Genomic DNA, 23,201 nt, shown 5'->3' with positions numbered 1-23,201 from the left:
AGGCTACACACAACTGAAGCCTTTGTGTGTTTTGTGTAGAATATTTTTATATAGGCTGTAGCCAAACACATAACAACATAGCAGCAATGAAGAATGCAATGATGCCTTTATTCAACATTTTACTAAATGTTTATTCATTTGTTTGTCAGTTTGCATACAAATGCATATAATACATATGCATTAAGCTACTCATACTCCTGACTGACTTATAGCAGCTGTCAGGAACAGGAACATGTCCTGACAGGTGAAAAAGTTGCTGTCAGGATGTCTTAGGATGATAGGACAGGAACATCACAACTCTGTCAAATTCATTCTGCTGACTTGTCTATAGGCTATAGTCTGTTGTTACAGAAAATATAAAATACTCCTACATTAAGTGCCTCAATATCGTTTTAACACAAAACACAGTTTAAAACATTACTACTTTGCATCCATGGAATTAAAGATAACAAATAGGACTGACTAATGGAAGTGATATTACCAGATATATTTTCTGTTTTTATGAAATAAAATGACCGGATTGGAGATCATCTTTGGGTGTGTGTGTGGGAGGGACACATCGCCCAACGACTGCTACCTGTATCTGACACTATTTGAGTTGTCCTGCTGCAGTAAACAGGTCTCTTATCTAATAGCGGCCCGTTCTTTCAAAGCTGGTTTCTCTATTAGACTAGTCATGCAGTACTTAAATCCTTTTTGTGCAACCCACTTTCAGTTCTTTTCATACACAATGCAGTGCTCTCTGATCCTCTCCATCATTCTACCCACTGACATTATATAACATCAAATCAGATCATACCTAAAAAGATTCAAACTCAATACCTGTGTTGTATCCCAGTGTTCGGTGACGTTATTGCCAGTGGCACAAAAACACTGTTGCTTATGTATCATTTCTTTAAAAAATGTGAACAAACTCCCTTGGAAACATCTTTATTTTCATTTAATATTAAGCAACTTTTATTCTGAATACATTTTATTCACAAGGATATGACATCTTTTTTCAAAGTGATATCCTTGCAGGCATCCATGCTTCTGTTGATGAAAACGTCCACAGGGCTTTGACAAGACTCCTACCATTTATTCTGGCATAAAAGTACAGCAATTACAGTAACATGTTTTCAAGCTTTTGCTTTTCCAAATGTGCCAATTCTGCCCCCGTGGTTTATTGTAAGCGCAGGAAATGTTTCTTTCACTTTTGTGTACAAGTCTTCAAAATCCTGGTTCACCGGGATGTCCTACAGAAAGAGAGAGTGAACAAACACAGAGAGAGGCAAGTGAGCAAGGTTATCTATTGCAAATAAATGAAAATAAAGATCTGAAGATTTTCAGAAGGTCTGACAGAGGTGAGATACAAGTAGCTATGTGTGACTCACAGCAAAGTCCAATGCCTCCATGGCTGAATCTGGGTTTTCCTGTATAGACTTGAGGACGCCGTAGCAGCCAGGACTCAGGATGGGGTTCCTGCCAACCTGACCAAAAGAAACATAAGACTACTGCACTTATCTGTCACAGGTAGGTTGAATAAATTTAAATTGATTTAAAAGACGGTTTCCTTGCACAATCTCAAAACATTTTTTTTCTAATTGGCAGAAACATTTTAAAAGACTAGTTGGCGACAACTTTTTTTTCCTAGTGGTTAGCATATATTAGCTTTGTTTGTTATCATGGAGACTGAAAACTTCCAGCTTGTTTCTGAGCAGCAGTAACGAAGCCCCTCATCAATATGCACTATTTAAAGCAGATAACAGCGGCACGGCCGTTTCGGCTAATGCTGCGTTCAAGGCAGGCTTTTGAAACCGTAAGTTACAGCTTCAAGTCACAACTACGACTTGGTAGCGTTCCAGGTAACCCGTAGCTCGTGTTTTTACCGTCCTGTTGTCTGTGAAAGTTCCCTATAACGGCCACTCGTTACTTCCGACCCGTGAACTCGTACCAGATCGAACTGGTATGACTTCACAGGAAGGAAAAACACAAAGTACGAGTTTCCTTGAACGCACCATGAGTTAGCAGCCCCCGCCCTTGTCAGGCATCAATTGGTCCTTGTGCTACGTCACCACATTCACGCGCATCCCTTGGCTGCACACACAGCCCTTCATGCCGTTCTCTCCCCTCATTGGATAACACTTGTATCCCACAAGGAAAATTTTCTCCTCGGGTTACAGCAGAGCAGAGTGACGGAGAGACTCGTGTTTAGGCTGAAATACTTCATGTAAGTGATTGCTGACGGAAAATAGGACTATTTAGGACTTATATTAACAAAAACATTCCACTGATATCTGCTTTAATTAGTTCAAATATACCTAGTTATAGGCCTACTGGGTTGTGTGGAGGACTGTAGTTTGTTGGCTAAAACCAGCCTCCTGAAGGCTAAATCAATACTACAATATGACATCACACAGTTGCACCCATAATTAGTTTTTGTATAAACAGTGGAGATGTGATGAACTAATTGGTGAGCTTATAGTTAGTAGCCTAATAGCCTGTGATAAAATTAGATAAAATTGGAAAAACTAAAGGCTATGCTAACTGGCTGCTATAGCAGCAGTTGTATCCATTTATTGTACAGACAGAAATCTTTCTTCTCAGCTCATGCTGATATTAGCAAATTTACCAAAACACAGAACCGGTAGGCTACTGTTGGAGCATCAATGTATATTAATCAACTAAAACATTGGTTGACAAGACAATATGCAAAAGAAAAAAAGAACAGTTGCAATAGTAGCCTAATCCAGATACAAAATATATTTCAGATCTAAACTTATTTCATTGGACCTTGAAGGCTAGCTGTCTCAAACTGCCCACGTTGACCTGCTCATTGTAAGCTTTTTGGACTTCTAGTGTGCAGTCAAACACCTATAGGCTACTCTATTTTCTCAACTCAGGTGAGCATGAGAAATCAATATCAAATTCTCGGGCTGTAACTTAATTTAGTGTTGTCTCCAGTTGAGACGAGCCCCTGAGAAGCTTTGGTGTTGACATTAAAACAAAGTACAGTGATCCATTTATTTATCCCATTTTATCCACCGATGCCCCCCTTTGCTTTTGAGGCCAGAACCAATCTCTTTTCAACAGCTTACATTCAGGGATTTGATTGTCTTGTTTACTCTGAGGCCCGCGGCGAGGCGGATGGCTCCTTCAGGGGGTATTCGGTTGTTACTGTGGCAAGATACAAATGCATAAAAAACAAACAAACAAAATGTGTGTTGGAGTGTGAGAGAAGCAATCATAAAGTGTTTTTTTTCTTTTTCTTTTTTAAATAGCGCTATTCATCCAAGGAGCACAAATGTCTAGAAATCTTAGCGGCAAGATTTATTCTGCAGGAGAAGTTAAGTGAGATGTCATTTGCTCTCATTCATGACTTAGAATATGATTATCTGCAGTGAAATTGCAGCCTCTGCCTTGTGTAAGTCAGTTATTGTAAACTAATCTGATTATCAGATACCGAGATGACAAAGGCTCATACCTCACATTCAGCTCCTCCAACACACTGTTGTCTCTCAAAGCCTGCCCTAAAGCAACGGCTCCTTCTTTCCCGAGGCCGTTAAACGACAGATCCACTGATCTGAGCGAAATGTTCCCCTTGAAAAACAGAAAAGAAAAAAACATGTTTGGTGAAGGTACAGATTTAGAGAAAGATGGTCGGTCATTTCAAATACAATAACAAGTCAAATTTGGACAGGTTCTCTAACAAGGCTACCTGAGGCCTAAAGGCACATTTTAATTTAAATTGAAAGCAGCATAATGAGCTTTGAATCAGTCAAACCTGTCAGTGCAGTGCAGCTCCTCTTGACCACCTCAGTTATTAAGATATAAAAGTTATTAAAAAGAAAAAAAAAAGCTGCTGCACTTTCCTGCTGAGAGGAGGCTCATGAAAACACAACCAGAGGCTGTTTCATGAAGTAAGTTAGCAGCTTGCATTTCTGGATCGAATCATTAAACTTCATAAATAACTTTGGTTTACACAGCATCAGGATATGTCATGCACTGCACAAAATACTCCAGAATCTGGAGCTGTAGTCGCCCAGATATGTAAAACTATGACTCTATGATGAATATATGAATCTGGAATGGACCTGCTCTGATCACATCAAAAAAAAAATCTCCATACATGCTCCAGATATGATCCAGATTCTTGTAAGAACATAAAAAGGGATATATTGTGGTTTTGGTACAATGGCGCTCTTAATGACGCTCTTAATCCTGCTAAGAGAAATCCAAAATTACTTTACAATAGAAAAAACTATGTGTGAACACAGATCGGCTGATGCTGGTTTTCATAAACCCCCTTTGGTTCCAATGCAATGCGAGGATCATTTTAGACAATAATAGACGTCTAACTTTAGGGGGGAACTGTTTTGGGAAGTTTATTTCCTGTTTCCCTTGACGATGCCCCCTTGTGCATCATCATGCTGTGGCAAAAATATCCAGAGAGAAATGGTTTCCTGATTTTTTTATGTGCAAGGACTCAGTCCAACACCCTTGGGTTAAACTGGAACAACCTCTTGGACCTCGATGAGGAGCTTTAAATTGAGTTTTTATCCGTTTTAACAGCACGTTAATGTAATAAGTTTCAGTATGAGTGTACGAGTGCTTGACCAGTGACATGGACAATGACAGATAAGTGTTACTGGGTTTGATCCTTCACTATATTCCTTTGTGTTACAAGTAGGGCTGTCAGAGTTAACGCGTTAATCGCGATGAGATTAATTAAAAAAATTAACGCGATTAAATTTTTTAATCTCGGTTAATCGCGGCCCATTTTGTCCTCTGTCTGCTGGACTGGAGGACTGGAGTGTGGGACCTCCAGTCCAGTAGGTGGCGGTAAGCCCCCTTCAAGTTAAATATACACAGTCTAACATATATCCACAGCTCCATCCATTGATTTTTTGACGGCTTTGTTGTCAACAAATGCACGTGGCGATGTATTGATTTTTTGACCGCGTCTGTTGTCAACAAACGCACATGGCCAGGCAGAGACGTAGCAAAGTAAAGGGCAATTTCCACTGGATGCAATTCGTTTCAATTCTGTGTGAGTTTCATGCATCATGTCATGTGTTATGATTAGGTAGGCCTACTAGGTCTGGTCTAAAAGTTGTTTGTCTAGAGATTATAACACTTTGGAGTGTTGAAAGTCCAAAGCGCCATATATAATATTTTTAATAGAGATTAATCGCGAGTTAACTATGGAAAAAATGCGATTAATCGCGATTAAAAAAATTAATCGTTTGACAGCCCTAGTTACAAGAGTTCAAAAAGTAATATATTGTTCAAACACTAATTTCTAGGTGCATTACTCCGAGGCCGTTGGCTAACATCACAGCTCCTCTTCCTCGAACGCTGTTCCAGGCCAGACATAGTGATCTCAGGCCCATGTTCTCTGAAACGGCGTCTCCCAGGATTTGCCCTTTGGAGTGAAGAGAGGGGAAAAAAAATAAAAACTTACTTACAGTTTTACAAAAGAAAAGCTCAAATCATTGCATTTTGATATTTTAAAATTAAAAAAAAGTCAAACCCATAAGAGAACACAACAGGAAGTAGGCCTACTGTACTTTTGCAAATCAATCATCGTAATACCCACTTCTGTGCTCTTTGGGTGCCATTTATCACATCTGCAGTAGATTCCCTTTAGAGATGGTGTGATTGTGTGTTTCGTGTGTGAGCACCAATAGAGACTGAGATCCCGGAGAGAAAGATCCCCATCATCACCTCACCCACTTTATCACGGTGATAAGACAGTCCATGGCACTCAGTGGCTCATAATCAGAAAAAAAAAAAAAAAAAAAAGACGCTCTCACTGTGCTTGGCTGGAAAAGCAATAACGCCATAGCATGAATGTCAGAGTATTGGAGTGGTATGCTTCCTCTCAGGGACCTGCTGTATGGAAGAGTGCTCTCAAATCACACGAGGATGTCCTTTGATATTTCAGCAGGGGGAGAAAACAGAATTGAATATGTGGGGATGATGAATCATAGCGGTGGCGTGCGTGGCGATGAGACACGCTGTTGTCCCCCCCCCCCTCTTTCCTACAGACAGACAGATTTATTTTCAATTACCTACATCAAATGCTCAGTGCATCCTGGGTCTGCCATTCTTCCACAAGGCGCCCTGTCAGAAAGCTCATCCGCATGATAATTGAAAGAGGTTTTTAATGAAGGCGAAATGTTCTTGACCTTTGAATGCCACAGTCGGCGGCTGCCTGCTGTCCCGCAACTGCTCAGTGATAAGGCTGCATCATTAGGGCGAACTCTCTCTGGGTTTTATGAGAATAGACCCCCCCCCCCCCAAAAAAAAAAAAAAAATCCTTTAATAGTGGATACCAGTAATTGCATATAATCATAATGTTAAATGAATCTGCACTTTTTCGCAATTACTGCTCAGTTTAAAGGGGTTTACTAATTATCATTAAGTATAATAAGGCAGAAAAACGTGACTTTGGATTCAGCTGCTTTCAAAAACTAATGCTACTAGTTTTCAAATCGGTCTGTGAGAGCAAAAGTAGTAGGAGGGGAAGTAGGGAAGTAGCATGTCCTCAGTGTTTAAATTTCTGGATGTTTAAAGGTTTGTGTGTATGTCTATGTGTATAAAAGTCCTTTCTGTTTATTATTTTTTATCATGTAAAGCACGTTGAGCTGCTTTCCTGTATGAAAAGTGCTCTACAAATAAAGTTAGTTTGATGGATTTAAGTATAAATGTAAAAAAAATCTCTGAGCTGAAAACATATTCTAAGTTTAAATATTGTTGCAAACTTATACAAAAAACAAAAAGCAAAACAAAAAAACATTATTCTCTGACATAATAAAGTCACAAATCTGTGAGAAGAAAACCTAAAAAATTGCTTTGTTTTATCGAAGAAGGAAACACGTCTCTACACAAAGTTGGAAGTGCACAGGAACCATAATGATCTGATGATTGAAGTATTTCCTTATCGCGCTAAATCCAACTGAAAAGAAATGTTTGATAAGAAAAACAAGCAACATCTGTCCAAACTCGCAAAATGTTTCCTTCCTTAAACTTTTCTGCTTTCCTTCTTGCAAGTTTGTGACTTTAAGTCAGAGAACATACATTTATTTCTCATTAAAGTCTGTTGTAACCACCATCAACTCTCAGCGGCTGATTTCAAATGTCGACTATATGTTTGCTACTTGCTGATTTTATCAGTAACTCTTACTCACTAGACTGGAGAGCAGACAGCTTTTTGGCTGAGCTTTCACAATAAAAGCACCAAATAAATTTCCAATGATGTGACTGATCTTACAAAACTAAAACAAATAAACTTCCTACCCCCTTTAGGATAAACTGTAATCAACCTATTATTGATTATATACTCTTTATCATTATATTATATTATATTAGGGAAATATTTAAAGATATGCATCAGTAGTGTTAATCTTAAATATCAAGCCAATAAAAATGGGAACCATGGGTAATATTTCATTATTTAAGAAGGGCAGGACCTCACAGTGAATACAAGACCATCTGACTAAATAACTGCTGTACTACCTGCTCGCTCTCCCAGAGCGTTGTGGCTGATGTCGAGGTGCTGCAGCTTGGTGTTGGTGGTCAGCGCCGGGCCGAGACGTTCAGCACTCTGGTCTGTGAAGCGGTTTCCTGACAGGTTCAGGCTCAGCAGGGTGCTGTTCTCCTTCAACATGTCAGCTACGGCTCCAGCCCCATAATCCCCGAGGTTGTTGTCGGACAGGTCCACCTCTGGGGAATTGTCACACAAATACACAGGTCAAAGGTCAACGGTGAGGTGGAGAGAGAGGCCACTCGAAAAGAAAACATGATGCCTGTCTTCAGTTTTAGATCAGCCCTTTCACTCATCACTTCCTGTTTGAGGAAATTCCCTAGGGGATGAAATGTCGAAAAGTTCATTTGTTTTACCCTCCAATGACTCTGTAAACTCACACCTGCCATTTTTAGCCGTAGTGATGTCAGTCTATCAGTCGCTCCTCCACCTTTAAAGCTGCTGGATGATTTATACATTTATACATGTACGGAGGACGACTCTAACTCAGTTTGTTGACCCCGATTTGTCTCTTGACTCTCTTCTGTTTTGATCCTTCCTGCTGCTCACCAGCTAGCTAACAAATAGACACAAAGATCCCACTGGCTTGTCACTGTTATGGGCCTTAAAACACCACAAACACATTTATGAAAGGAGTTTCAAAACGTAGTTATTATAACATTACAAATTACTTATAAAACTGTCATAAATTTTCTACATAGGACACATTACATTCACCGTCCACCAGGGGGCCTCAGCACAAAGGTCGGTAAACATAGTACTATTGTATTTCATGTGGAAATGATCGCATGAGAACTTTTGTTATAAAGCGCCTGAAATTATCTCACCTGAAACCTCATCACTTATTCATTTGTTCATTTAAAAATAAATATTAATTGTTACATTTAAATATCAGGATATCCACAGTCCAAACACATGCACATTAGGTCAGGTTGCAACTCTAAACTGGTGATGCTATGTGTGGATAAGCTATGTAGCCAATGCATGTTAAATAATAAATATGTATTGAAGCATCTTGAAAAAAAAAACAATCATTGTATCACACTGTAATAATAATGATAATTTCTTACATTTTATATAGTGCTTTTTTAACGATACCCGATACCCAGAGCGCGTTAAAGAAATCATTATTAATTCATACCACATTCACACTGTATGAATGCGTTTGAATTGTTTACAGAACCACTTGCACTTTATACATAACTTCCAGTATATATAATTTTTTCTACGTACTTAAAGGGATAGTTCAACATTTTGGCAAATTGGCCCATTGCCATAATCCCTATACTCATAGCAGTAGGTTCGTTACCTTTAATTGTCGGTGCAAGCTATTTTTAGAACGGCGGAGCAGAGCCGCGAGCTGCTCAGAGCTACGCTACAGAGGCTAATGGGATTTCTTGGTTTTCCTCATCAAACTCATCAAACACACAATCCAACAACTCCAAAACGCTCTCATGGATGATGTGCGTTCCCGTCGGGGGCAGTTTTTCAGCAAGCAGTCTCTGTATTTGCCTCTAAAACAGCTCCAATGTGCAGGTCACAACTTGTCCACCAGAGCGTTTTGGAGTTGTTGGATTGTGTATTTGATGAGTTTGATGAGGGAAACCAGGAAATCCCATTAGCCTCCGTAGCGTAGCTCTGAGCAGCTCGTGGCTCTGCTCCGGCGTTCTAAAAATAGCTTGCCAATTTGCCAAAATGTTGAACTATCTCTCTAATACAGACTTGGCCTCTGTGTAACAGTCTCAATATGCCCTCTACCTGACAGTCTGGTACTACAGCAACAAATGGTGTACTAAGTGTAAACAACCAGGGAAATAATGTTTACACTTGACCAATGACCATTGACAATAACTGACTTAACATGTAAATAACTGTAACTGTTTAATATGTAAATGACAAATTATTATTAGTTACGACACCACATATATTTAAATAATATAACTTACATTGGTAACTAATATGTTATTAATGGGACTAGAGAACCCCTGAAAGATGAGCAGAGGTGCATGATGGGAAGACATTAGAAGTAGGCTAATGTCAGCCCAGAGAGCCTGCATGACTCACTCTCTCTATACATTACCCCTATAGGCTCCTGAAGTGCACATATGACTGACATTTGAAAAAATATTAGACAGGAGACCCTGGATGTTAAATCGTGTGCTGTGGCAGTATAATTGAGGTGAGAGTGGCCACACAAGTGGGAGAGCGGGCGGGTGGCCCTTTTTTTTTTTTTTTTGCAAAAAGAGAAAGGTGAGAAGCCGGGAGAGGGAGGATAAAATGTGTGGCATGTGTGCCTCCACCTGTGTGTGTGTGTGTGTGTGCCCAGTGAAACCACCTGTAATGTAACAATTTTCCTTTAACATCTTGGCGATGGCAGCTCCGCCCATTCCTTCCATCCAATTATCTCGCAGGTTCAGCCTCAGTATTGTAGTGTTTGTTACCAGGGGAACCGCCAGTGCTTTGGTGCCCTGCAAAAACACACACACACACACACACACACACACACACACATAAGCTGAGCCCGTTCCCTCAAAGTTCTTGTGGGTTTTTTTTTTACTGCAGCATGTTTTCTTTTCTGTGCTTCTGTTAAAAGAGTGGATGCTGATGCAGGTGGGCAGAGACACACACACACACACACACACACACACACACACACACACACACAGGCAGAGAGGAATATTAAACCTGTGTGAGACAAATGAAGCAGAAGGGGAGCCCTGCGGAGGCGTGGGTCAGAAATGAAGCTCGCAGAACATGAAAATTATAGTTTCCAGCACGACTAATGAGAAAGTTGAGTGCGTGAAGCCTTATGCTAACTTGATCTTTTTTATTAAAAAAAAGAAAAGAAAAAGCAGAGCAGAAACAACCCCCGTCAGAATAAAAGTGTGTTTTAAATCAAATGCACATAGAGAGTGTGTTTCTCTCTGATCGGAGAAGCCTGTCAATCTGCAAAAACATTTATTAAATAACCTTTTAGCAGTTGCGCTTTTACTTTTTCTTTCTATGATTGACAGATGAAGATTTATTAAAAAAAAATTTACTTTTTACAACTTTAATTTACAGCGTCATGGAAAAAAACTGTTAAAGTGTGTTGCTAAAAAAGCTCCAGGCAATTTTCCTCATTTGCACAGAGATATGCAAACTGCAGAGGAATGTTTTACTAGCTATCAAAACATCTTTCTGACAATTATGGAGGAAATGCATTGGACATATACTATGCATCTTTGCTCATCAAAGTGTCTATGTCTCAGTGTTATGCAGCCTATATATTCATTGCATAAGTTCAGCCGCGTTATATAGATCTTCTCGCCAGCAACACATTCAAGTGGAGAGTCCTTCACCTCTTCAAAGAGAGCGGTGTGCTGCCTGTATTGATTTATACTCACAGAGAGAGAGAGCTCATTATGCAGATCTAAAGTCTCATTTACATTTACTTGTTTCAGCTCCTAAATGAGAGCAAACCTTTGTTCACCTCCAACTCTGTGTAAATGTCACTGTTTTATCTGGTCGTGTTAAATAAATATATGATGATATGATCTATTTCCTAGGAATTGAAAGATTGAAAACTCCTTGAAGCTCAGCTGCTGCTGTTGCTGCTGCTGCCGCCGCTCGCTGCACTTAACCACGGTGCTCCCCCAGACCTTCTCATGATCAGTGCCGTCCCCTGGAGGAGAATGTGACTTTGAATTAATGAGTCACTCCGCTGAACAAAAGGTCTCGGGCTGATGTGAAACGGGCGCTGGAGTCTAATCTTATTGAACATGTCTAACGTTCATCCCCCCACCACCACCACCACCACCTTCAGACTCACATGGACCCTATTAATCACATGTGGTATCAGAGCACGGCTCCGAGTGGAGGTTCAAACATTCCTCCACTCCCAGGTGAGTCTGCTCTGATGAGGGGAACAGGTGAAGAAAGAAGAGACACGTTCTCATGAAGGAGTGAATATGGAAATGATCTGGCCGGGTTGAACCTTACAGTTAATTCTCTTTTTTTCAAATTTAAATAAAGCATCTCTTTGTGTTATTATTAAAGGGATAGTTCACCCAAAATTCAAATTTCACTCATTATCTACTCACCCTCATGTCGACTAAAAGCTGTGAGAATCTTCAGAGTCCTCCGTGCCTTCTCTGAGTTACAGGGAGGTCCGCGCATAAGTATTTGTCCATATAATGGTTGTGAATGGTGCTCACTTTTCTTCGTCCAAAAAGACACACCAAAAAACATCCAAATACCTCCATACTGCTCGTCTGTAATGTCCCTCTTGTATTGAAGCCCCGACATGAGAAATTATTCCGCCGGTCGACACAGGAAGAGCAGTGAACTGAGACACTGGGAGCTTCCGCTACAAACCAGCGTAAAATATAGACTTACTTCATTTTTTTTGGAACAATTTCTCATGTCGGGGCTTCAATACAAGAGGGACATTACAGACGAGCAGTATGGAGGTATTTGGATGTTTTTTGGTGTGTCTCTTTGGACGAAGAAAGGTGGTATCCATTCACAACCATTATATGGACAAATACTGCTGCGCGGACCCCCCCGTAACTCAGCGAAGGCACGGAGGACTCTGAAAATTCTCCCAGCTCTTAGTCAACATGAGGGTGAGTAGATAATGAGTGAAATTAAAATTTTGGGTGAACTATCCCTTTAAGATTTTTATCTGGCTTCTCTGGTTTTTCTTTAGCCACTTGAGGGCAGCGGAAACAAACCGTGAACACAACATGAACCTATCATCATTATCATCAGGGGGCTGCTGCAACAATGTCAAACACCACTCAGTAATAATCAGGTGTTATTGTCACCACATGAACAATATCCTCAACATCTCTACCTCGTGATGTGCAATCAAGGTTTGTTGTTTTCTTTTAATTCATTAATTCCTACACTTAATATTTAAATATAGGAATTTCGTATTTATTGTGTTTGTGTATATATTTGTAACGATTCGGTATGTGTAACGATGCAATGAGGTTATTGCTTTGTATCCCTAGGTTGAATAGTGCCAGTCAGTTGTTTGTGTCCAATAGTGTGCCAACCTGTGAGGCACTCTGAAGACAGCTGATGTTTAGTTTTATGTGTCGCCTGGACAAACCAGAGAACCACATAACTGAAGCCCGAGTCAGCCCCTTGAAAAGCTGCTACAGATTCACTTCTAGGTGGCATTGGTTGTATATCTTATAAAAATGCAAATTTTTTTCTATCTGTGTATTTTTCTTTCTTTTTAACTATTTTTACTGTATGATGTGTTATATGGACCTGTGTCTGCAATAAAGTTTTATATTCTGCTGTTTTCCTTTTAATCTATTTAATTCCCTTTGAGTGCACCTTATAGCAGTTCATGCTTTCAAAACTGTCATTGTCCAGGTGACTGTACAATGACAAGAAAGCTCTTGAATCTTGATGGATTTTCTTTTTCAGAATCAGAATTTTTAAAACTTTTTTTTTTTCTATGTTTTTTTTTGCCAGATGGCCATGGGTGGCCACTGACTATACTGTAGTATTTTGATATTTTCTCAATTTATTTATTTTTATACCTGGCCCTTTTTTTTTTTGCCAGATTTATTTATTTTTTGCCCGACTTTTTTTTTTTTTTTGCTGGCCCTAATACTCCTTCGTATTTTTGGCTGGCCCTAATGGTCAAGCCTCTCCTTTTTTTTTGCCTAACCTTTTTTTTTTTTTGCCCGACTTTTTCTTTTCTTTTTTTTTTCTTGTACTGGATTTTTTTTTTTTTTTTGCCTGGCCCTAATACTCCTTCATACCATACAGCTCATAACTAACTGATGACTTTAGATTTACCTGAGGCCCCAGCCCATAATGCACCATGGACAGCTCGCTATCCCTCATGCGGCGCAGGAAGGACGAGGCGGGCACCACCTGCAACGTCTCACACGCCTCCATGTAGCGCGCCCGGCCCGTCGGGTCGTAGGTCTTCTCTGGACCTGCAGCACCAGACAAAGACACTGGAAGGACGGATCAGGAGGAGATGTGGGGAGGGGGGTGATGAAGGCTGAGGAGGGGGCGAGGGGGCTGAAGCTCGTCTCGTTCATACCAGATGGTTTTCACTTGTGGTGAGAGAGGAAGCCTGACACAAGGACTTGAGAACCTGAGATGAAATCATTAAGATGCAGAAACAGGGCTCTGCATGTGTGGGCGGGCATGTGGAGGAGTTTCTGTTTTGTTTTGTTTTGTTTTTCTTTTTAGAAGATGATTTAGAGAGTGGAGAGCCGGAGAGGCAGCTCCTCACTCTCAGATGGGGTGACAGGAGTGCTTTTACTTCACCTTATCAATACATGTTGTGATCAGAATCAGATCAAAACACTCTGTGAGCCTCGTGTGTGAATTATTATTACATCAGAAAAGTATGAAATTATAATAATAGGAATACGCTTTCCACTCTAAACGTATCTAAAAGTCAACTTTCTCTGTACCTCTGAGCTCCAGATCTGTGTCGTAGTCTTCATCGGAGATCACACACTCCTCCTCCTCCTCCTCCTCCTCCTCCTCCTCCTCCTCTTCACCCTCTCTTTCACCTCTGTCTAGCACATTCCCATCAGAGCTCGAGCGTTGGTCCTTTGGCCCACGCACGTCGACCTCTGTCCGGCTCGCTCCTCGCTGGATGGAGAATGAGAAAGTAAGAAAGACGTCGTGACTGGTAAGATCTGCCTGCTGCTGGCAGAGAGAGAGAGAGAGAGAGAGAGAGAGAGAGAGAGAGAGAGAGAGAGAGAGAGAGAGAGAGGAGAGTTTGATGGATGTGTTCGATCTGCCTAGAGAATAAAAAAGAAACTAAAATCTAAACTGATACTCACATTTAAGACGACAGAGTCCATCAGTGTGGATCAACTCTTTCAGCTCGTTTCTTTACAACCCCACCTCCGTTTAATCCTTTTGAACCTGAGGCTGTTTTAAAATGTCTCTTCTCACTCCTATTTCTGGTTTTAACCCTGCTGTTCTCCTGGGTCAAGGAAGGAAGAAGGGAAGGAAGGAAGGAAGGAAGGAAAGAAAGAGGGAGGGAACAGGTCAATTGGGTCAAAAAGGAAGGAAGAAGTAAGGACGAAGGGAACAAAGGACGGAAGGAAGGAAAAGGGATGGGAAAAAGGAAGGAAGGAAAGAAAGATGGAGGGAGGGAACAGATTAGGTCAAGGAAGGATGGAAGGAGAAGGATGGACGAAGGGAAAGAAGGGAGGAAGGACGGAAAGGAAGAAGGAAGGGAAAAAGGATTGTGGAAAGAAGGAAGGGAGAAAGGAAGGAAAGAAAGATGGAGGGAGGGAACAGATTGGTTCAAGGAAGGATGGAAGGAAGGAAGTAAGGAAGGGGAAAAGGATTGTGGAAAGAAGGAAGGGAGAAAGGAAGGAAAGAGGGAAGGATGGAGAAAGGGAAAATTAAGGAAAGAAAGATGGAGGCAGGGAATCGATTAGGGTCAAAAAGGAAGGAAGAAGTAAGGACGAAGGGAAGGAAGGAAGGAAGGAAGGAAAGATGGGGAGGGAACAGGCAGGTCAATGAAGGAAGCAGAAGGATGAACAAAGGGAAAGAAGGGAGGAGGGAAGGAAGTAAAGAAGGAAGGGAAAAGGGATTGTGGAAAGAAGGAAGGGAGAAAGGAAGGAAGGAAAGAAAGATGGAGGGAGGGAACAGATTGGTTCAAGGAAGGAAGCAAGGAAGGAAGTAAGGAAAGGGAAAATGATTGTGGAAAGAAGGAAGGGAGAAAGGAATGAATGAAAGATGGAGAGAGGGAACAGATACTGTAGGTCAATGAAGGAAGCAGAAGGATGAACACAGGGAAAGAAGGGAGGAAGGAAGGAAAGAAGGAAGGGGAAAAGGATTGTGGGAGAAAGGAAGGAAAGAAAGATGGAGGGAGGGAGGGAACAGATAGGTCAATGAAGGAAGCAGAAGGTTGAACAAAGGGAAAGAAGGTAGGTAGGAAGCAAAGAAGGAAGGGAAAGGGGATTGTGGAAAGAAGGAAGGGAGAAAGGAAGGAAAGAAAGGATGGAACAGATTGGTTCAAGGAAGGAAGCAAGGAAGGAAGGAAGGAAAGGGAAAAGGATTGGAAGGGAGAAAGGAAGGAAAGAGGGAAGGATGGAGGAAGGGAACAGATCGGGTCAGTTTGACCCAGAAGGACAACAGAAGACACATTTACTTCACGTCTCACTCAGACTTTGTTCAGTGAAGCTCAGAAACACTTTGATCTGGCGTGTGAGCGATGCCGTGCACGTTCCCGGGTCACGACAAAAAGACCCAATTAAAACTAGACTTCCAGGCTGAGAGTCTGCTGTCAGATCACAGGTCAAAGGTCAAAGGTCAACAAAGAGCAAAGCAAAACAACTAAGACAAAATATATTTAAGTCTATAATGTCGTCTCAGGATGCATTAAAGTTTGTTTTTCCGCCCTTCCCTTCCCTCCCTCCCTCCCTCCGCTGCTCAGGAGTTTGCAGACTGGTCTGGACGCCGGTCACTTCCTACCTCCTCCTCCCTCTGCAGCTGCAGCGGCGTCTCGCTCTCCGCTTCTGCGTCATCGTCCTCCAGCACAGACGGCAGCAGCAGCAGCGTCTCCTTGGCCAGCTTCTTCCCGTGATGAACCATGACTTTGACACTGATAGATATTTATATATTTGCTTCCTTTATGCATAGATTTATAGTTTTGTGTGTGTATGTGTGTGTGTGTGTGTGTGTTTCTCAGAAATCAGTGTCCTGTGTCTGACCAGCAGTCGGTGCCCTGCAGCCTACAGTGTATCTAAGGGGAGGGTCAAACTGTTTTTTAGGGGGGGGGGCTGATGTGTGTGACTATACCTGACAGCCGGTTACCAATCAGAGTCCTTGTGTAAAGTTTGCACAATTTGTTTTGTTGACCGGTTGCCATAGCGCCCGAGAGGCCTACCCTCGGAGTGCCAGCTCTCTGAGCCATGACGACCAGCACTTACAAAGACAGGAAGAGGAGGAGGAGGAAGAAGAGGAGGGTGGAGAGTGTTGGGGCTTGTTTGCTGTAATTCTTGTTTCTCCTTTCAGAGCAAAAGCTCTTTATCAACATCTCTAAATCTGACCTTCAGAATAAAACGCATTGACCTTAAACAAGTCCCCCGGCGCGCGGAGTAAACCTCTCCAATCTCACCGACTTGTTTCTTCTAAACAAGGACAAAAAAAGCAAACCAAGCAAACTGTGTTGACATATTCTGTAAATGTTTCTCTTTATTTGTAAGTAAATGCAAAGTCCTTGCAAGTTGATGCATTAAAATGGAATAGTATCCTCGATCAATCAATTACACAACAAAGGTCATTATTAGCAGAGGCTGATTGGATCAGAGTTGTTCATATAGCAGCAGCAAATATGCAAACACAGAAATAAAAAAAACAAAATGAATAAATACAAAACAAAAACAAAACTCTCCAGAAAGTTTTGAAGCATCCAAAGCCCTCCCCCCCTTTACCCCCCTCCACCCCCATGTGTGAGAAAGGCCGGACCTCATGATACAGTCTCACTGACTGACAAAGTGCTGGTAAATAGACAGAGCTTGTTTTTTTTTTTTAATCTTTTTTTTTTAAATGTATAATTATTTTTAAATATGAACAGGAGACAGAAGATCACCATGCATTTATTTAATGCTGCTGTTTTATCATCCCATACCTAAAGGATATGAGAGACGACATAGAGAAGAGGCCTTTTTTTTGTCTGTTTTTAAATCAAGCAGAATCATAGTGCTCATTTACATAATCAAAATACATTCTTAGAAAAGATCAAAGTGGTACTCTTTATATTTTATACTTTGAATATATATATATATATATAGAAGCTATATATAGAAGCTATATCTCGTATCAATTGTTGTTTTCCTGTTGCACATTTTACAACACAGACATTTTCTGGACAGCTCTCACTCCAATTAAACTAAATAATGTGTTTCGAACAAATTATAACAAGAGGAGACATTCATCCAGAATGAGCAACAGTGGGGACGACGGGGACGGACCCCCTTCTCTCCTGGCAGTGAAAAAAAAATAGTTGAAAGAAAAGAAAAGAAACCGAAACAAACATATTCTCAGCAGTTGTTCGGGACGTCACATTGAAACCCGTTAATCATGCTCAACAGCTATCTTTAAGTCTGAATCAAAGACAAAAGAAAAAGTGGACACAAGACTTGAAAGGCTGATGAGAGAAACCACAGGTTACCACACAGAGAGAGATTGGGGGGGGGGTCAATAAACAATGGAGCCCCCCCACTGTCCGCCCCTGCACAAATATATTCAAATTACAACCCTGACTCATTGGATAAGCAGCAAATAAATGACCAACGGCGGTGGAGCCATCGCCTCGAGATGAAAAACTTGCAACAATAGGAACTGAACTGCTGAGATCAAAAACTCAAAACCTCCAAAAAAAAAAAAAAGCCATGTGGGCAGTTTCCTCGTTACCACAACACCATCTGTCAGATTTCATTTAGCTAAATTCATGCTCTTTTAAAAAAAAGAAAGAAAAAAAGGAAAAAATCTGACCAGGTAGATGACGTTAACACACACATGCATGTTTACACCCACTCGTTACAGAGATGCTGCACACTTTATAATAATGATCGATATGGCACTCAAAACATATGCTGATGCTACTGAGCAGGTGTCAGGTCACAGTGAAAGAGTGGCATGTGAGCCGCAAGGTAGCGCAAATGGAAAAAATACAAAATAAAACATCATGCAGAGAAAAAAGAGAGGAGGATGAGGGTGATGATGGTGTGTGGTTGTGTGTGTGTGTGTAGGCAGGAGCAGATAAGTTAATGTAAGGCAAGAGGCAGAGGAGTTATGAGGCTGTTGACACATGCAAATTTTAAAAGCTCAGTAGGTGACGAAGTCGACAGCTGTCAGATGTGATCCGTGCAGCTCGCGCCGCTAACGCAGATCTTTGTCGTTTTATTTTTTGCTTCTTTTCACAATGTTTTCTTCATCGGAGAGACTTCGTTTAAAAAAAAAAAGTAAAATTAAAAAACAAAGACCTTTTTTTTTTTGCTGAGAGTAAGGCGAGAGGATCACCACCAATATTGTCTCTGTGCGGTAAACGCGATGCAGTTAGCTTAGCTTAGCATGCTTAGAGCTAGCTCGACCCAAAGCTAACAAATGTTTTCTTCCAGTAAATCTAAATCTCAGTAACAGACATTACATGTTTGTTTAAAAACCACAGTGTAAGAATTGCAGGTTTTTTTTTAAAGGTTACGTCTTTAGAGGCTGGAAACAGGAAGCAAATTAGCAAAGGAAAAGTCTGCTACATAAACTCCTGTTAACCGCTATGTGTTGTTTTTGCACTTTGGTTTACACAACTATGACATATACGGGGTTAAAAAAAGAAACAAGCTGAAATAGGGTTAAAATGCAAAACTTTTAAGTTTAGTCACAAATGTCTGATAAGAAAAACCACCAAAACCTCTTATTTCATAGCATTAAAGCAGAAGTAAGCGGAATATTTGTGTTAATATAAGTCTTAAATAGTTATATCTTCCGTCAGCAATCACTTATATAGAGTGTTTGGTCTGAAACACGGGTCTGTCAGTCACTCTGCTCTGCTGTAAGCCGAGGAGAAAACTTTCCTTGTATCCTACAAGCTTTATCCAATGAGGAGAGAGAACGGCATAAAGGGGCGGTCCTCTCTGTGTGTGCAGCCAAGGGATGCGCGTGAATGTGGTGACGTAGGGACGAGGGCGGGGACTGCTAACTCCATCGGCTGACAGGAAGTTAGCCAAAACGACCGGAACGCTTACTTCTGCTTTAAGTCATGGATTTGTGAGAAAAAACATAAATATATGAGAAAAAAAATTAAATATTTTGATTTAATATCAGCTAAGAATAGCCAAGTTTTTTTGGCGCAATTTTACTACTTTAACCTTTAACCTCTCTGCCAACTCAACTCTTCAGTCTACAATGGCCCTAATATCCCATTGTACTTCAACAAATGAGATTAGTCGTTTTCTTAGGATATTGAAACATTTTCTACTTTTCCTGTGATTCAAATCATCTGGACAAAAGTATGAAACCATTGTTTTTAATGTATGTTACTGTTTGTGCTTATGTCATAGCTATATGTATTATCGGTACTATATATAATCTACTTTTCTTTTTCTGTCTGCATGTTCTGTCTGCATGTCATGTCTGCATGCCAGTGTTGCTACTGTATGTGTCACCTGCCTTCTGTTATGTACATGTCCTATTTGTTAGTATGAGCTTTTAGGTAAATTGATATGTAATTTCAGCCTGTAACATCTGGCCAGGGACAACAGATGAAAACTAGCCTTACTGGCTAACTCTGGCTCACTTGCAGTTTTTTTTTTTTCTGTTCATCAGTGTTGCACTGTCCCTCTGAAATAAACCAATAAATCAAATTAAATTGTTGTTGTTGTTGTGATAAATTCCCAGATATCTTAAAGTCCGCCTCTGAGTATTATAAAAGCTGTGCAGTGTTTTAGTGTTTGTGTCTGAAATAACGCGCCCCCCACCACCACCACCACCAACGCACCTCCTCCCTGCAGGGCTGTATCAGGTCTGAACGCCTGCTGACCCGCTGCTGCTGCCTGTAGCTACTTCTTTACTCCGCAGACATGAGAGAGGCGTCGTCGATGCTCTCGTCTGACTCTCAGCACAAAAACAGAACAAGCATAGTTTCAGTCTCCGAAAAACACCAGTGTGATATCATGAATAATCGTCGATATGATCATCAATAAAAACCTGAGAGCCGTGAAGAAGTCTGTATTTCCTTAGTAACTGGAGTTTATCTTATACATGAAGTGACACAGGTTCAACGCTTGCTCCTCTTCGGCGCCGTTGTTACGTCGTCTGCCCCTCCACACTCCTGTGATGCAGCTGCAGTGGGCGGGCAAGTGAGTGCCAGCTGGGACACATGAGATTATTATGATGTTATGAGAGAATGAACGGGCCAATAAGAGGAGAGCTGGCACCGAGGCTGATGCCATTTGATGGATTGCCAGTGAAGAGCGAGATAATATGTTGGTTGAGGCTGTGACAGAATCGCTGTTTTCATAATTCAGGGTGACCTGTCCGTTACGACAATCCCATCTGCATGCCTGTACAACTTTCACGTTTCTAACTTTGTGTGAAATGTAAAAAAAACAAACAAAAAAACAAGTAGAAGAAGAAGAAGAAGAAAAAACAGCCCGACAGCCTAAATAGATTTGATCAGCCCTGATTCTTTCCTGAAATCAGAAATGTCCGTTTGTTATCAACGCAACACATTTCCTTGCAAATATAAAAACCCTCAATAAAAGTCTCTTTTTTTTTAACTTTAACAATAACACAGAGTATATTATATTTGTTGAGTATATTCTTGTCTTGGTCATGCATTCACAATGAGGCAGGTCATTACACTAGGTGCACACATTATGAATCAAAATGGTCAATTTTCAATAGTTTTTGGAAGTATCATCAACAAGCAAAACAGATTCTCAGGGAACAGAACATTTCCAACTTGCTACAGACAAAACCGCAGAGCCCAACAGAAACATTAAAGTGGTATAAAAAAAAAAGAAACAAACAAAGAAATAACAAAAAGAACGAAACTCTTCTTTTTTTTTTACAGTACAAAAATTGGCACAGTATTCTTTAACCAGCGTTGCTGTGTCCTCCAGACTGGTTGTTGTCGGAAAGCCCCCCTCCCCATTCGTACAGACCTACGAGCAGAAAACCCTGGGAAAGAAAAGACAGAAAGAGAGACAGACAGACAGACAGACAGACAGAGCAACAGAGACATAGAAATAGAGATGTTACAGTCATTACTCATCCAGCAAGCAGGGGCTTTGATGGCCAAATGTGAAATTCAAGTGACAATCCACACAGGAACCATCGTCTGTGATGCATTATGTTGGTACTTAATGAGCCATAGTGGCTATGTAGGGCCCTTGTTTTCGCTCTCATGGCAAGGGTATATGAAGTGTTTAATCTTGAATGTGCACAAATAACGACGGAAACAAAAACAGAAATGGAACAGAGCCACTCGCTCTCTCTTTCTCTCTCTCGGCTCTAATCCTGTTAGTTTAAAGGCCCCCTTCTCCACGGGGTTTCCATGGTTACCCACTCTGTTTTCATCTGAAAAACCGGAGAGCGATAACACATCAGCATCATCACACAACGACGACAACTACAGGTTGCAGATTGCGGACTTGGACTTATAGACTAATTCTCTTTTCGAGATGGAGCTAATCTCACTGGTCCAGATAAATCTCAATGGGCTGAGGCTGAAACACATGAGCTTCAAACCAGCTGGAAGATCCTCTGATTAAGATTAAAAAAAAGATGAATAAATAAAGATAACACATCATAGACTCCCACTCAGTTGCAGAGGGAATGTTTCCTAAAATCCATTAGAAAACAGACAAGACTGAGAATGAACCAATGGAGGAAGGAAGGAAGGAGGGGAGATTCTGCATGAATGAAGGAGGGAGGAAATGAATGTAATGTATGTGGTGCTATTTTTAAAGAATAAAAATATAAGTCATGAATCAGCAGATCATCTGCATGACTGAAAAATGATAACAAAAAGGCAAATATAGCTACTTGTAAAAGAGGTCACTAGCCAGGCTGCTGTTTGAATAGATGCTATTTATACCTAGAATATCAAAACGATTGATACTTAAAGGGATAGTTCAACATTTTGGCAAATTGACCCATTGCCATAATCCCTATAGTCATAGCAGTAGGTTGTTTTCGGGGTAAATGCAGAGACTGCTTGCTGAAAAACTGTCCCTGAAGGCAACGTGCATCAGCTGTTTTGCATGAATTTACCTCTAAAACAACTCTGTCTCGTAACGTTCTATTATCTCATAGCGTGGTGAATGTGCAGGTCACAACTTGTCCACCAGAGCGTTTTGGAGTTGTTGGATTGTGTATTTGATGAGTTTGCTGAGGGAAACCAAGAAATCCCATTAGCCTCCATAGTGTAGCTCTGAGCAGCTCGTGGCTCTGCTCCGCCGTTCTAAAAATAGCTTACACCGACAAATAAAGGTGCTATGACTATTGGGATTATGGAAATGGGCCAATTTGCCAAAATGTTGAACTATCCCTTTAATAGATATACCAACCAAAAGTTTGAGTAAAACTTCCCGACCAGTGTCATGAGGTCATTGCACTGGACTGGAGGCTACTGGGAATGTGACATCACAAAGTGGGGCTAGCTGGTTAGCATGCTAACCTCATTGTAAGTGAATAGATCTGTAAACAGTGGCTTTGTTTTTGCACCACTGGATACAGTACAGCTGTTGGTGACTTAGAGGAATAAAGTTTGATGATCTGATTCACATTGAGTTTCCCCAGACTGGCAAGTAAACAGCTGCTAATACTAACACTGACTATGTAGCAATAGCTAAATACCTCATTTAATGTTTTACAGCTGGTGCAGCTTCATAAATACAAACAGAGAGCCGATCTTTATACGCTGATATTGCAGACTTTCTAAAATAATTCATTTGGTGGCTGTGCGAAACAATAAATTGATTGATTTGATGATTTTCCAGATTGTTATCATCCAAATGAATTCAAATCATTGTTTCGTTAAGAAGTGTCAAAATCTACTATAAAATGTATTATGATGGTCATTTGTGTCACACAGAAGCCAAAAATGTTAACACTACATGTAAGAAATCTCTACACTTGAGTAAGAATAGCTCCATGAAATATACTGAACACATTCGTA

At 40.7% G+C, this 23,201-nt stretch overlaps 2 protein-coding genes across 4 annotated transcripts in view; both read right to left on the bottom strand.

Moving 5' to 3' along the window:
• Positions 1-907: 907 nt before the first annotated feature.
• lrrc74b (leucine rich repeat containing 74B) lies at positions 908-16,174 on the bottom strand. 2 transcript variants are annotated; one of them, XM_085786262.1, is made up of 10 exons: positions 15,982-16,174; positions 13,963-14,142; positions 13,331-13,473; positions 9,864-9,996; positions 7,501-7,707; positions 5,295-5,404; positions 3,464-3,579; positions 3,078-3,156; positions 1,374-1,469; positions 908-1,235 (listed from the first exon to the last, which is right to left on the bottom strand). In XM_085786262.1, exons 1-10 carry the CDS (start codon positions 16,106-16,108, stop codon positions 1,119-1,121), a joined length of 1,308 nt encoding a protein of 435 aa, XP_085642388.1. In that variant the 5' UTR covers positions 16,109-16,174; the 3' UTR covers positions 908-1,118. The 2 variants fall into 2 exon arrangements, with proteins under 2 accessions (XP_085642388.1, XP_085642389.1); XM_085786263.1 differs by lacking the exon at positions 15,982-16,174 and adding an exon at positions 14,341-14,438 and having other exon boundaries at positions 13,963-14,200.
• A 3,677-nt stretch (positions 16,175-19,851) lies between these two features.
• The window catches only part of nos1 (nitric oxide synthase 1 (neuronal)), a 51,518-nt gene continuing 48,168 nt past the window's right edge, over positions 19,852-23,201 (bottom strand). The window contains exon 29 of one of the 2 annotated variants that reach the window (XM_085786260.1): positions 19,852-21,199. In XM_085786260.1, coding sequence (XP_085642386.1) covers positions 21,184-21,199 — 16 coding nt within the window. In that variant the 3' untranslated portion in view covers positions 19,852-21,183. The remainder of the gene's footprint in view (positions 21,200-23,201) is intronic. The other variant, XM_085786261.1, reaches the window with a different exon arrangement.

The sequence above is a fragment of the Trachurus japonicus genome, chromosome 9, assembly GCF_045865225.1.
Source record: "Trachurus japonicus isolate A0001 chromosome 9, Traja_1.0".
NCBI classification, from domain to species: Eukaryota; Metazoa; Chordata; class Actinopteri; order Carangiformes; family Carangidae; genus Trachurus; species Trachurus japonicus.
This window is presented reverse-complemented; position numbering and strand designations above follow the sequence as displayed.